At 33.0% G+C, this 15,985-nt stretch overlaps 1 protein-coding gene across 4 annotated transcripts in view; it reads right to left on the reverse strand.

Annotated features, from left to right (window-relative positions):
* Positions 1–15,985, reverse strand: part of NALCN (sodium leak channel, non-selective) — a 328,066-nt gene that overhangs the window by 278,934 nt on the left and 33,147 nt on the right. For all 4 annotated transcript variants that reach the window (XM_069467070.1, XM_069467067.1, XM_069467069.1 and 1 more), the window contains exons 4-6: positions 13,712–13,795; positions 11,379–11,518; positions 11,166–11,294 (exon numbers count right to left, since the gene is read on the reverse strand). In XM_069467070.1, the coding sequence (XP_069323171.1) occupies positions 11,166–11,294; positions 11,379–11,518; positions 13,712–13,795 (353 nt within the window). The remainder of the gene's footprint in view (positions 1–11,165; positions 11,295–11,378; positions 11,519–13,711; positions 13,796–15,985) is intronic.

Consider the following 15,985-nt stretch of genomic DNA (forward strand, 5'->3'; position numbering starts at 1 on the left):
GTCAGAAAAATAAAGTACCAATGCACTGATAATGTGAAATTGTTTGTTTATTTATTGTTAGAGACAGGGTCTCACTCCTTCGCCCAGGCTAGAGTACAGGGGCACAATCATAGCTCACAGTAATCTCAAAACTCCTGGGCTCAAGTGATCCTCCTGCCTCAGCCTCCTAAGTGGCTCGGACTACAGGTCAGTGCCACCATGTCCAGCTAATTTTTTCATTTTTTGTAGAAAAAGGGTCTTGCTATATTTCCCAGGCTGGACTTGAACTCCTGACCTAAAGCAGTCCTCCTGCCTCAGCTTCTCAAAGTGCTGGGATTACATGTGCCTGGCCCAATGAAACTGTTTTGAGGTTATAAGGACGTCCAATATCTTTGTCAAATATCTTTGACATTTCAAAGCTGGGCCAGGAGCTCCTCAAGGAACAACTCTTCTCCTTTTACTTTAGGAACGAGAAGATCCAGGGTGAGAAGAAACATGTAAAGAGAGTCAGTTGGCATGCTGGAAGGAGGCCACTAGAATTTGGGGCCAAGTACTTAGGACTTTAGTTGGTGATTCAGCCAATGAATTAATGTGCGGCAAGGAGCTATTACCTCCTTCGCTGTGTGAGAGTCATAATACCTAATCCATGAGATTGTGTTATGAATTGGCAATTATGAATTTAAATCTCCTCCTACATATTAGGAGCTTAAAATATATTTAAAATACATTTACATTTCTCAGATGTGGTTTGGCTGAATTGTATGGCTGGAGAGAAGCAATTTTTTCCACTCCAATAGGCTTCCATCCTCTTGGGATGGCCAAACATGCCAAGGGCTCCACAATGTCAAGAACATCAAAAGTGAGAGTCAGGGAAGGATTTCAAAAGTGCCAAAGCTCTTGGCCTCAGATACCCCCAACCACAAGTACACTTTTCCAATTTAATTGCTGGAAATAAAAAAAACATGTAAGACTCACTAAATGAATAAAATAGAGATGGTTGCCCTGCAGTTCCTAGAGTACATGGGCAGACCTGCTTTTTTGCAAGAAAGACAAGAAGCTCTAATTTCCTCTGGTGCTCCTTGGACATTTCTAGGGAATGGGAAGAGGGAAGAGGAAAGGGAAGCTACCCCCATGCAGAGCCATAAGTAGCTAGCCACAAGTGTAACATTTCTTTGAAGACTCAAGGTCAACCTTTTTAAAAAGCTGTGTAACTTTGTGTTCTACTCTATAACATATCTTTTGGAGTTTTAATGGAAAACTAAGGTTTTTAGTTATTGATTTCTAACCTGGTCAATTCTGAGAATCTCAGCCCTGCCTATAAATATGAATCCACGAATGTGGCTTGGAATCAGAATTTTTACAAATTTGTTCAGATGATTTTCTCTACCAAAGAGATTTTACCCTAGAAATTAATTTCAAAACTTTCTGGTGGTACTGCAGTCATTGCATGTTATTATGGCTTCTTTCGTGGGGAAAAGCAAGCTGGTCAGGTGGAACCTGAGATATGAAAATGATACTAAAAATTAATTCTGTGGAGGCAACTACAGTCAACACTATTTGGGAGGGATTGTATAGGCAGGGATCCTTATTCCACATTAACATAGGATGTTCAGAAGTTCCAGCACATCATTGTAGAATTTAGTCTTAAAATAAGCAATCATAATCACTTACTCATCCGCCCCATTTAGGACTCATCTTCTAAGTAGGTGCTCCTTGTAACCAAAGGGAAACTAAACATCTTATTTAAATATTTTAGACACACATGTATTGAAGATCATCTTACACAAAAACAAGTTATAACTGAAAGCAGAGAAATCAGTATCAGGGAAAAATGGGCTTAAACCTTGCTTCTGCCCCTTACAAGCTGAGACTACTTAAGATAGAAAAAGAAGCTATTAGTAGTTACTCTGAAGCAACAGAGATAAACTAGAATTGTCCTGGGCATCTGTGATGTGTGGTCACCCTACCTCTGGGTCTCAAAGCTAATGGTCCAGCCATCACAAATATTTACCTGAATTCTTATTTAAATCCTATTCTGTCTATAGTAAACATTTATATATTTAATAGTTACATTTACTTAGCTTAAAGCTTTTTTTTTAAATTATCTCACTCTTGGAAATAAGATTTCATTATCTGATACTAAGCTATGAATACATTTCTGTCCTTTCCCAGGAATGATAATAAAGTGTCAGGTGAGTCTTCATCTTTTCTATTTCACCTGCCAGCTCATTTTTACACATTCCTCTTTCAGCTTCAGGGAGATTCTGCCATCACATTTAGTATTTTGCAACACCTGTTTCTGCTACAGGCCATTGCTCTTCTCAACTTTCTTTAGGAAATGAACTGCTTTGCTTAGTCAAATCTCATTACTCTTTTCATAATTGCCTTAGGTCACCATTCATTATCAGAGAAGAATCTCAAGCTTTACTAGTCATGCTTCTGAAGACAGAGCTAAGGTTTCCTTCTATGTGCTTTACAAGAAATAAGCTTCATTTCAAAGCAAAACTGCCTGTGTTGAGTTGCTTCCTTAGTTATCCTGTTTGCCTCACAGATTAAACAGAATCAGTTTGAGAGGTCAGCAATGAAACCCAGAATATGACAAGTTTTGGTCTGAAAGTTCTCTCATTATTAGGCTATAGTGCATGAAAATCAATTAGGCAGAAATTGGAACAATTTTTCAAGGACGATGATTAAGAGAAAAGAGGTCAGGACAGTTCCCGGCCATGCTGATAACTGGAAACAGCCATCATACCATAGCTTTTATCTGACTCAGAGATGTTTATGAGAAATTTTTAAAATTCACATTATTTTCAATTGACAAATCGTAATTATACTACATTTCTGGAGCACAATGTAATGTCTTGATACATGCATAGATGTGCAATGATTAAATAGAGCAGATTAACCTATCTATCAACTCACAACAGTTTTTGTGATGATACATTTGAAATTTACTTTCTTAGTTATTTTGAAATATACAAGGCCTTATTATTGATTGTAGTCACCCTGTTGTGCAATAAATCTCAAAACTTATTCTTCCTGCCTAGCTAAAACTTCATACCCTTTGACCACCAACCCCTCTTTCCTGGCCCTGGCCCTTCCCCTGCCCTAAGCCTTTGGTAACCACCATTCTACTCTCAGTTACTATAAATCAACTTGTTTAGATTTCACATATAAGTGAGACCATGTGGTGTTTGTCTTTCTGGGCCTGGCTTATTTCACTTAGCATAACGTCCTCTAGATTCATGCATGTTGTCCCAAATAACAGAATTGCAGTTTTTTAAATGCATAGTTTAGAAGCTACAAAATAAACAAACGAGTTGAATTTTTTTTTAAAAAAAAATTGAGATTGTCTGTGTTTTATTTTGAGTCTGGACATTTTTTGAGTCTCTAATAATAAAATTTAAATTGATGTCTGGGCTAGAATAAATGGTAAAATGGTGTTGACAGTTTTTCTGTTTATGTGTGGTACTTTAAAACACAGTAAGACTCAACAGGGACTGGTTCTTGAAATCAATCATCAAACCTATAAAAATTGTGATTATGAGCAACATTACTACCAGGGGTCTAATTAGGTATGTTTTCTTCCCAAATAGTAAATTAAGAGTCATATAAAAAGAAAACGAAATAAATGTGTGTATATAATGCTATTGGGCAGACTTTACATATATGGGAAAGTGAGAAAATGCAGGCATTCCGTCATAACGGCTAAGTCTCGAGTAAGGAAACCTTCTGCCACCATCTGTGAAATTCCTCACAGTGAACTCCATTTTTAGGATAAAGTAATGAGCTGCAGCTAATATTCAGAACCCAAGAGGTCTTTTAATATATACATTTTTAATGACATTCATTTCTTAGAGCTGAGTATAGCATGGAGCTAGCAAAAAAAATACTAAAGTCACTCAAAGGACATGACTTCAGAAGGCATTTATGTGCCTCTTCCCCAATTTATATTATAATTTATGTGTCAATGTTAACTCTAGTTTGCCAGCACGATGCCTGTCTTCTACCTGTATTAACAAGTTTTATAACTCTCACATTCTGATGCAGTTTTAATAAAACAGTAACTTTGAGCCAGCCTTCTGTATCCAGTGTAGTTATAACATAGCTGCTTTCTTATCCAGAAGATTTCTCTGTTCTTCACTTTCATGTCTATTGTATTCAACCCACACAATATCTTTTTCCATTTTCATATTCACTCATCGAATAATCTAAACACATTCTACAGCCTACATACACTCAAAACCAAACCAAAACAAAACAAAACCCCAACTACCTTCAGATTTTCTTCCATGCCTTTGTCTCTTCCCTCACCCATGCAGTGAACTCCCTTTCTCACAGCTTCCTTCAATTTTCCTACCCCAGATTTGTATTAATTCACTGCATTTTTCTTCTTTGAACATTGCTTTTCTATTTTATAACCACTTTTCCTTTCCTACTGTTAGCGACTCACTTTTCTGTGTTCTTTTTTTATTTCCTCTTCTTTATCAATTTGTCAGATGTTATTATCTGTCTAAATATAATGTTATCAACCATGCCTTCAATAAATAGTTACAAAGTACTTATTCTGTGCTAGGATACTAGGTACTAGGGATAAGGAGATACCTATAACACAATATCCTCCACACTCTTTCCCATAGGTGTCCTCAAGGACTTCACAGTATAATAAGGAAATAATGAGAAAAAATAGCTATGAATGCCAGAGTGCTGGTTCTGGAAAGATGGACTACATTAAACTCAACTACCCTGACTCGATCTTCACACATTATATGAATGCATCAAATTATCACATGCCCCTAGCAAATATGCACATCTATTATGTAGCAATAAAAAAACAGGAAAAATGAACTCCTTCCACTAAAACAATGAGATATGTTGGATAAAAGATAGCATTTAAAACTGTGTATCTAGGTTCACAATATAGAAAAAGACATTCCAAAATGTCAAAACATTAGAGGGAAGGAAGTAATTGAGTAGGGACTGAAGTAACTTGGGTTGACAGAAGGAAAGTGGTGGTATGGATGAGGGGCTATGAACCCAGTAAGACAGGGTCTTCAGCCTGTGTACAGCCGAGATGTGACCCCAGGCATAAAGCCAGACTATCATTCGAAAGAGTTCCAGAGTGTGATATTGGTAGGTAGATAGTCAAATAGATCAATCAAGCACAGTGGAGACCATAGAAACAGACGTATATCCAGAGGGAATTAGTAAATGAGAAAGATAATATCAAACTCAGTGCATAATAATACACAATAAATAGTGCTGGGACAATTGCTTCACCATATGAAAAAACTAGACTTCTACTTCATACTAAAACATTTTCAACAGTTTTAGTAGGTATAATTAACATAAAATAAACCACACATATGTAAATGTATAGTTAGATAAGTTTTGACATATGTATAGAGCCACAATCAAGATAATGAACATTATCGATCAACCTCAAAGGTTTCCTAGCACCTCTTTGTAATCCCTTATTCTCATCCCAACCCTTATCCCAGGCAAACACTGATTTTTTTTTTCTATAATTGTAGATAAGTTTGTATTTCCTAGAATTTTATAGAAATGGAATTATAGAATATGTAATATTTTTTCATCTGGCTTTATTCACTCACTCAGCATAATAATTTTGAGATTCATCCAAGATGCTGTATATAATAATAGTTCATTCTTTTTTATTGCTAAACAGTATTCATTATATGAATATACCACAGTTTGTTTATCCATCTGTCTGTTGATGGAAATTTGGGTTGTCGCCAGTTTGGGTTATTACAAATAAAGAACTATGGACATTTGTGTCTAAATCTTCGTATGTTTTTATTTTTCTTGGTTAAATACTGGAGTGGAATAAATGGGAGATATGGTAGGTGCATGTTCAACTTTTTAAAAAAGCCCTCCTTAATGCTATATACCAGACACTTCAGAGGCACACAAAATAAATTTTAGGTACCAGTCGATTCATTTCCTCTATTTTAAAAAACACCAAAGCTCCAAGGTTTTAACAGTGGAATGAGAGTTGCTGATTAGGGCATCTGACCAATCGGTCCAGACTCCAGACTCTTATTAGTGCTGAGTTTCTTCTTCATTTTAGCTCTTGTCTCTGTGTTTAATTCCATCACCCAGGGGCTTGGAATTATACAGGTCATGCTTTAAAACTAAGTAAGAATTTGCCTTATATTGTCAGTTCAGGACTAAAGTACACTTAATTTTAAGTAATTGTGGGAAAAAAAATCAATTGGTTAAGTAAGATAAAAGCTGACTAAATGAAAACAAATTATTTTAGAGTTATAATATCTAATTGTTATTGTTAAATAAAAATTCAAAAGGTCGTGTCTTCATTCCATCACATACCCTGACACACAGAAGCTAAATTCATAAAAAATAATTCAAGCTTATAAAAAGATCAGCTCAGCAGAAAGACATAATGACACTTCATGTTTATGTACCTAATTAGAGTTGCAAATCATATAAAGCAAAAACTGACAGAGAACTAAAAGAGAAATTGAAAATTTTTGTCATAGTTGGAAAACATGCTGCTCTCTCAGCACTTATACAAACAACCAGATTTAAAAAAATGCAGGAAGGATAGAAATACCAAGAGCACCGTTATCAGCCAGCTCAACTCAGGTGCCATTTATAGAAATGACACTAAAAACTGAAGACTCAACATTCTTTTCAAATTCTCATGGGATTTTGACCAAATTAGACCATATAATGGTCCTTAAAACCATTCTTAATGAAATTCAAAAAGTTGAAATTTTACAGGGACTATTATCTGACCACCACAGAATAAAATTACATACCAACAATAATATTTTTAGCAAATCTCATCCTTCTAAAAATATACTTCTAAATAACTTATGGGTCAAATAAGAAACTACAGACAATATTAGAAAATATTTGAATTGAGTAACAATGAAAATGCAACATATCAACATTTAGGAAATGTAGCTTATAAGGAAAATCATGTCTAAGCCCTTATATTAGAAAAGAGAATGTTTAAGGACATTGATATAAATTTTCATCTTAAGAAATAAGAAAAATAAAAACACCCTAAAAGCAGAAACAAGGAAATAATGAAGAGAAGAAAAGAAATCAGCATGGAAAATAGACTTATAATGGAGAATATTAAATAGGCCAAAATGTTTAATTTATGTGTGAAGAGATTAATGAAACTGATTAAGAAGGACATAAAAAAGGAGAGAAAAATACAAATTATCAATATCAGGAATAGTATTACCACTGATTTTATAGATATTTAAAAGATGATCAGAGGGTATTTTTATAAACATTATGTCAATATTGACAATCTATAAGAATAGGTAAAGTCTTTGAAAAACAACATTAAGCAAACCTGACAGAATAAAAAAGATAAAATTTAAATAGTACTATATGGTAAATACATTTAATTTGTACCGAAAACCCTTCTCACAAAAACAAAACAAAACAAAACAGAACAAAACACAAAAAACCCTCAGGCCCAGAGAGTTTCATTGGTGAATTCTATCAAACCCTTAAGAAAGAAAGAATATCAATCTTATATTTACTCTATGAAAAAATAAAGGAGAAAGAAATATGTTCCAACTTGTTTTATGGGGACAGTGTTACCCTGATTTTAAAACCCAATAAAGACATTTCAATAAAAGAAAGCTAAGAGTAATGCTCCTTGTGAACAAAGATGCAATAATTTGTAACAAAAACATTAGGAAATCAAATCTTGCAATACATAAGAAGGAATGTAACATGACCAAATTAGCTATACACCAAAAATGCAAGATTGGTTTAATATCCAAAACTCGATCATGTAATTCACCACAGTAATATAATAAAGAAGAAAAACCATCTTATCCTCTCAATATTTGCAGTAAAAACCCTGGACAAAATTTAGCATACATTAATGATTAAAAACTCTCAGCAGTGCAGGAATTAAAGGTAACTTCCTTACTTTGAAAATGCTATAGCTAACATCATATTTAATGGAAAGACTATGAGCTTTTTCTCTAAGATTGGAAATAAGATACCAATGCCCACTCTAACCACTAGGTTAAGAATATATCTTGACCCCTACCTCATAGGAAACACAAAAATTAATTTGAGAGGGATCATAACTTTCAGCAAGTAGAAAAAGAAATGAGATAACTTACTCTTTAGATTTAATTCCGACAGAAAAATAGTTTCTCCCAGATATACATACCTTCAATACATACAGGTTTTATAGTCATAAAACCTCAATGAGGTAGTTAAAAAAAAGAGAGAGACAAAATTGCAATAGTAGGGAAAATAATAATATGCCCAGAAAATGGTTATCAAAAAGTTATTTTCCAAGGCTACTTTTGAAGAAAAAATGGAGAGTAGGAGTGGGATTAGTAGCGTAGTATTTTTTCTTTTAAAAATATTTTTAGTAGATTATTCACTCATATCATATAAAGATAAAAATTATACTAAAAAAACAACAAAAAATAATGAGCTCCTTCCTTCAACATAATATCATACATAATCAAAGAAGGCATAGTGTCTGCCCACACTTCCAAGAACACAAAGTAAATTTCTAAGTAGATGTGATATGCATGCATATATACCTTCTAAATTAAAATGAAAGAAAGTAAATTAAGACATTGACCAACAAGTAATGCTTTGCTGTTTAACATTTAACCAGTGAAATTTACTGATGTTTGTGCAAGTTATTGAATTCATTCATATTTTCTTGCACATGACTCTCGATCTATTAATAAAAACATATAGAAAAAAAATCTCTATCCTGTAGAGTTTACATTATTGAGGTAGAAAGACAGCAAATAATATATGTCACTTTTAGTTTTTAGTATATTACGTAATTATTACAAGTTATATAATATACATATACTGTATATGCATAAATGAGAAAAATAATTATTAACAGCTTCCTTCTGGGAAAGACTAATAATTAAATGGCCATGATAATTTGACATAAACTCAGAATTTAGTTACTGTATCGGGTAAATAACATAGCCATTAATTATAGATGTTTTCTTTTCACATTCTTATAAGTTAAAAATTTATTCTACTTTATTAACCTTTACTTTTTTATCATATTATCTCTCATTTGGAGGATACACTTACACATAGCACCTCAGCATATAAGTATATTTATATATCTTTTTATGACATCAAAGTAATGACAACTAGCATATAGCTAGTGATTTTATTATGAGCTAGTAAGCTTATTTAAGTCTTTATGTTCATTTCTTCATTTACTCTTTCTGAAAATGTTGAGCCTAAGAATTATTGATTTATAGAAATGCCCCATATATTTTTAGAGACAGATATGATTTCAGAAGTCAAGCAAGGTTTTGCCCTAAAGGAAAATGTAAATGTGTTAGTTGGCATATCAAAAGCTGCCTTGCCTCAGGAGGGCATCTCAATGGTCAGTAGCAGCTGCATTCCAAGGCGACTGCTGCAATCTGGGTTTATGGCTCTCACCTGTTTTGAAAGACAAAGTAGGTCTTGCCTAGAGCCATAGATTGCCAGAGCTGATCAACAAAGACAGCGCTGGTGATGAGAGCTGATCATAAGATATGCTAAGAGCTGATCAAACAGATAAGCTGCCTGAGCCCAGCCCAGACAGAACCATGCAGTTAAAGTAAATAACATAAGGCGAAGCTCATGTTGACTTCTAAAATCTCTGCTCTAATACACAATAACCAGAGCCAAGATGTCTCTGTTTTTGCTAAAGTAATAGCCTTATCATAAAACTTAGACGTTGCCCCAAGAAGATTTTATAACTCATTGTTCATCTAGGTAGAGTTAGTTAAAGGATCTGTAGTAGCCTTTTAGAAGACTTTGACCCTAAACCAAACTATCTATTATGTAAATCCCGTTACCCTTGGCAACCGAGGACGTGTATCTGCCCTATAAGTACCTGTGTAAAACCTCAGTCTGTGTTGCATTTCTGCAGGAAGAGATGTAATCATCCGGGCACTCTCCTTTGTCTATCTTCATAAATCTTTACTTTATAAACTATATCTTTGGCTCTGTGTATTATTTTTAATTTCTGTTTCCTACTATTTTTTCATCCTTTGTGACGACCCCTGCCTGAGGGACCCAAAACCCTTGCGGGGAGCGTAGCTAACTCCACGCATGACAACTCTAAGAAGTATGTCCTGTTATTGTATCCACTTCATAATGACCTAAATAATTTATGCAAACACATACAACAATGAACTGGAATTGAAGCAAGTTCAGCATGATGTATATACTCATAGGGAAATTCACTATCTGTGGTTTACTTACTTTTTATGTATACAAATACATACACTCTATGAAAAAGAAAACCCTCCAAGTGCAAAAAAACACAAACACACAGTTTTAATATTTTTAAACTCAATGATCCTTATATACAAAATTGATTTGTAAATGGATATTGATACCTTAAAAATATTTTGGAGATGAATGGCTGCTTGTAGTCTTCTTTTGAACTAAATAAAGTATTTTAAATTTATTTTCTATGATTTGAATCAAGATTTTCCTCTCTATAATTTATAGAAGAGTTCTCCATTTTTAAATAGGCCAATTCCTGCACAAAGATCTAACTATAAGGTGTAAAATCAATTTTACTACCCCTACTCCCTGCTGCCCTGAAACATGGCGGAGCCATATCTGTTGCACCTCTCAGTTGTGCTTGGAGTCCCAAACTCTGATATCTAGTCAATATCTAATGGGGCACTTCTATACATATTGTCTTACCTATGAACCCTACAACACAAGAATACAACAGATAGTAGTGGTTTTGTTTAGAAAAGATGTTATAAAATAACCATTTAGGGAACTGTTTAAGGGAAGGATAATCAGAGCTAATAATTACAAAAATAAGCTTTTTTCCTAACATGTAACCCACGCTAATACCATAAAAAGCTTCATCAGTGTTATGTTATCACACTCCCCGTTTTGCCACACTGAGGAAGGTTTCTAAATGTACACTCTGCATTTGCTTCATCTACTTTCCCACCACGTTACACCTTTCAATCTGGGTTGTCTTGAATACTTTTCTTTAAAAATTGGATGAAACAATACTTAGAAAGCAGAGAATATAGAGCAAAGAGTACATAAACATTGTTTTAAAAAATTTCAACACAGATTTTTCTCATGAAAATTGCATAAATGTCCTTGTTAATCACCTAAATTAAAATGCACTTAATAGATAAACTTACCCTGGTTTTGTGTCATTTACTACACAGTGGTAGGTAAATGTTCCAAACATCTGAACTCCTAAAATTCCATAAAGAAGTAGAAAGAAAAGTAGGAAAATTGAAACACTCCATATTTGTTCTCCTGATCGCCTAGAAAAAAAAGTAAGCAAAATAGGTAAAACTTACAATAAGTTTCACAAACTTTCCCTCTTAACTTATGCAAAAAGTGCTTACTTTAAAATATTTGTAATTCTGGTTCTTGGCAGTTCAAATCGGAAATAAATCCGGAATGCCCGGATCATTATTAGTGGGCGTGGGATCCGTAACATGCCCCAAGGTGACATCTGATCAACTATATCAGCAATTTCAAATACCTATAAATTAAGAGACAGACAAATGAGTTTGGATTTTCTCTTAGCATTGCTTGTAGTCATCAAATACACAGATAGCAGCACAAGAAAGTGCACCCTCTACTGTGAATTTAGCCCTTCATTATTTCCAACCAAAATCAATTTTCTTTTGAGTACATTTTGAAGTTATAGCTGCCTTAACAGAAACAAATACATAAACTAATGAAAGTGCCATTAATCTTGTTGCTGTCAAATTCATGAAGGCACAGTTTTTAATTACAAAAACAAGTGCCAACTTAGAATACAGAATAAGTATGCTAAGTCTTCTTCACTAATGATGTTTTTAGTGGAGGCTTTTGAATATCTAAAAAATAAGGTAATAGAGAAAGGGTTAAAATGTTGTAAAAAAAAAGAATTGTACCATTTACTAACAGGCAAAATAATATTTAGAAAACGTTTGTCAATCACACAATAGTTACTACATGGAAAAGAACACATTAATATGCAGGATGAAATTAGATTGTTGGAGAGGTGAGCTTTATAAAAAGAAGGAAGGACAGCTTATCAATAAAGACTAGGATGAGTTGCAGGATGGACTGTGAATGATTTAAAAACTTTTTTGGAAATGGGCTAGAGTGCAGTGGCATCATCATAACTCACTGTAATCGCAAACTCCTGGGCTCAAGCCATCCTTCCACCTTGACCTCCCATAGTGCTGGGATTGTGATCATGAGCCACCACTTCCAGCATTTATTCTTAATTTTTAAATGAAGAATAGATGAATAAACTCTAGAGATCTGCTGTACAACATTGTACCTATAGTTAACAATAATGTATTGTACCCTTTAAAAATGTGTTAAAAGAGTATGTCTCATGTTAAGCATTCTTACCACAACCAAATCAAGTCAAATCAAATCAAAAGAAATGTAATTTATGTGCACATATAGTAATAACATTCATTGACTGTCGGGCAGGTAGCAGGGCAAGGAGGGGATGGGTAAATTCACACCTATTGGGTGCGGTGTGCACCGTCTGGGGGATGGACATGCTTGAAGCTCTGACTTGGGTGGGGCAAAGACAATATATGTAACGTAAACATTTGTAGCTCCATAATATGCGAAACAAAAAATTTAAAAAAATAGTAACTTTAGTTGAATTAAATGCAAAATCATTCTTGAAGGAATGCATGGGAATGAATTCTACTTCTTTCCAATAAAATCCCTCTTTTAAGCCTTTTTAATACATATTCACCATGTCTTATAATAAGGCATTTTATATTTGCAATGTAATGTTTTATGTTGACTAATACATAACCAAATAAATTTACTTAGCTATTTTTAGTGAGGATTTTGTTACATAAAAGACTAGAATTTTAATTTTTAAATTCAATTTTTTATTTTACAAATGCTAAAATCTTACTCCATATTTTTAACTTTATTTCAATAAATATATTTTCATATCTGTTTAATAAGAAATAATTTCTTAGGCCAGGCGGTGGCTCATGCCTGTAATCCTAGCACTCTGGGAGGCTGAGGCGGGAGGATCACTTGAGATTAGGAGTTTAAGATCAGCCTGAGCAAGAGCAAGACCCCATCTCTACTAAAAAATAGAAAAATTAGCTGGGCCCAGTGGCATGCTCCTATTGTCCCAGCTACTCTCCAGATGCTGAGGCAGGAGGATCGCTTGAGCCCAGGAGTTGGAGGTTGCAATGAACTATGAGGATGCCACTTCTCTCAAGCCCAGGGCAACAGTGTGAGATTCTGTCTCAAAAAAAAAAAAAAAAAAGAAATGAAAAAGAAAAAAAGAAATTATCTCCTATAGTCTCAATTTTCACATTATAATTCACAAATGTAACCAATAATTAAAATGCTATAATTATTGACTTGTCTATCAATAAAACATTTGATGTGATAGACATGCTAATTATCCAGATGTGATCATTAAACATTATATACATGTATCAAAATATCACTCTGTACACCATAAATATGTACAATTATTATGTGTAAAATAAAAATAATTTTTTAAAAGTTCAAATAAGTCAGTAATCAGAGTGAATGAATTAAACACATCTGCTAAAATAAAAAATAAACATAATGTAGGAAATTTCAAAATCATATTTGATTTATATTATTTAATATTTCTATTTAGACTTTTAATGCAAAATAATGCCTATTTTGGAAAATACCCCTTTATAAGTTAAAAATATTTAATTACCTGTAACACCAGTGAAACCCAAAGGCAAAAGACCATAAATCCATCAAAAACACACCAGCGATCTTTCACATAGGAACTATCCCCCTAAAAATAAATATTACATGGAATTATCAGGCAAAATGAATATTTTTTAAAAAAAAATCTGTGGAGGGAATAGTTAAGTGTTAATTCAGTAAAAGCTATACACAAGTTTTATACCATAACTGAACAAACTTTCAAAAGGAATACTTTTAATATTTTAAATGGCATTATTTATAAGAAAGATAATTTTTGAAACTCAAGTAACTACAGATCTTTACATGTAAAATCTTAAATTCATGCAAAGGGAAAACATTATTATATATATATTTTTTCTCTTAGTCAAATGAATTCTATCTACTACTTTAGGAACAAGAGGCCATTCTTCTAAATAGGCAGTTTAGGTCCTAAACCAGCTTTCTTCCTAAAAGGACCAAGAGCACACAGGAGTCAAGATGAAGACCTTTAAAACTGCTTGATTAACTACCATTTGTGGGAAAATGAGCCAGTAGTTCACCTCAAGCTAAATAAAGAGTGTAGAAAAATAAATTCACCTTAATTTGCAAAGAAACCATTTATTACCTTTAACTTTAATTGGGATGATATATGTGAAAGAAACATAAAAAAGATGTACTGTTTTCATTTTTTAATAGAGAATCTATTCTGACATTAGAATGTATATTTTAATAAAATGGGAGTTTTAGGGAGAAAAAGTCCTTTGGAATAACAAAACAGAAAAATTCATGAAGTTAGAATTAGAACTCTTAAAGAGAAAAACCTTTGCTTTTTTAGGATTATCTCATTAAGTCACTAGTTCTGTAGTCATCCATATAACTCAAATTTGAATTCAGTCACATATATCATTACCACCTCTGATTGACTGAACCTGCTAAGAAAATAAAAATAGAAACAGAATGCCAAGACTTTAAATAAAATGATAAAAATGTTGCAGACTATTTAGGAAAATAAAATAATTTCTATAACCTTTCACCTTTAGTAGCAAATATGTTATCAAAATTTTCTTGAGAAATTTCCAGAAATAATTTGTTGTTTGCAAAACTAACACTCTAATAAAACAGTTATTGGAAGTTATCTGACCCAGATATGAAGTATAAACTCAACAAACATTGGTAAGTACCTGCTTTACATAAGGGGATGTATAATGCCTAGCTAACACACACAGAACAACAATATCTTTTGTAGAAAAACAGATGTGAACATACCCAGCTAGTACACACGGCAAAATAACTTACAGTAAAGCTATAAACATGGTGGGAAAGATGGAGAGATTAATTTTATAGAGAGTTTAGAGAAACCAATGCTAGCTCTCAAATGAATACACAAATAATTTTATCAGTGGAAAGATTGTCAATCAAACTTAGTGACTAATGGATTTGTGAAGATTCACAAAAGATATGTATGAATGCAAACTCTGAGGCTTGGCTCTGAGTGACAAGGAGGACAATGACCCTATTAAATTAAGTGTCATTATCATCATATGACGATTTATACCTGACTGAGGAAGAGAAAAACAGAATCTTAGGATGCTACTGCTTATGTATACACATAAAAACATATGCACATATTAAATATACAACAAATAATTTAAGGATATTGTAGTTGCCTTAAAAATCTCACAGAGCACCTTTTACTATAAGCATCATATTTGCCTTGTATATTACACAATTAATTGAAAATATAAATTGATTAACACAATCTAAATACAGACAACATAGCCAATATAAAATTGACTTTTCTCTCAACCTAATTTTGATTAACATCCAAAAAGATAATGGAATACAATTTTTTTTTAAGTTGTGCTTCCTTCCTTCATTTATTTATTCACTCAACATATACAGCATCTCTATAATCTAGGGGGGTATTCAAGAAATTGTGAATATAAGAGAGAATAAAACAAAAACTCCCACCCTTATGTAACTTACATTCTCAATTAAATAAAATGTAAAATATACACTATATGTGTCAGGAAGAAAAATAAAAGTGTATATTTTCAAATTGACTTTTATTAAATGAAAAGGAACAAATGTGTTTTTTACTTGTATGTTAGGCAAAAAAAAAAAAAAGAAGAAGAAAAAGAAAAATGTCACTTGATCTTTATTTTAAGAACTAGACATAGTTGTCATTGTTTTAAAAATGGAAAAAATTCCAAAAATGAGAACTGAAATTTTATGGAATTCAGCAGGAAACTATTTTGAAATTGGAATAAGTGTTAGGCAGGAGAAAGAATAATTATAC

The sequence above is a fragment of the Eulemur rufifrons genome, chromosome 4, assembly GCF_041146395.1.
Source record: "Eulemur rufifrons isolate Redbay chromosome 4, OSU_ERuf_1, whole genome shotgun sequence".
NCBI lineage: Eukaryota > Metazoa > Chordata > Mammalia > Primates > Lemuridae > Eulemur > Eulemur rufifrons.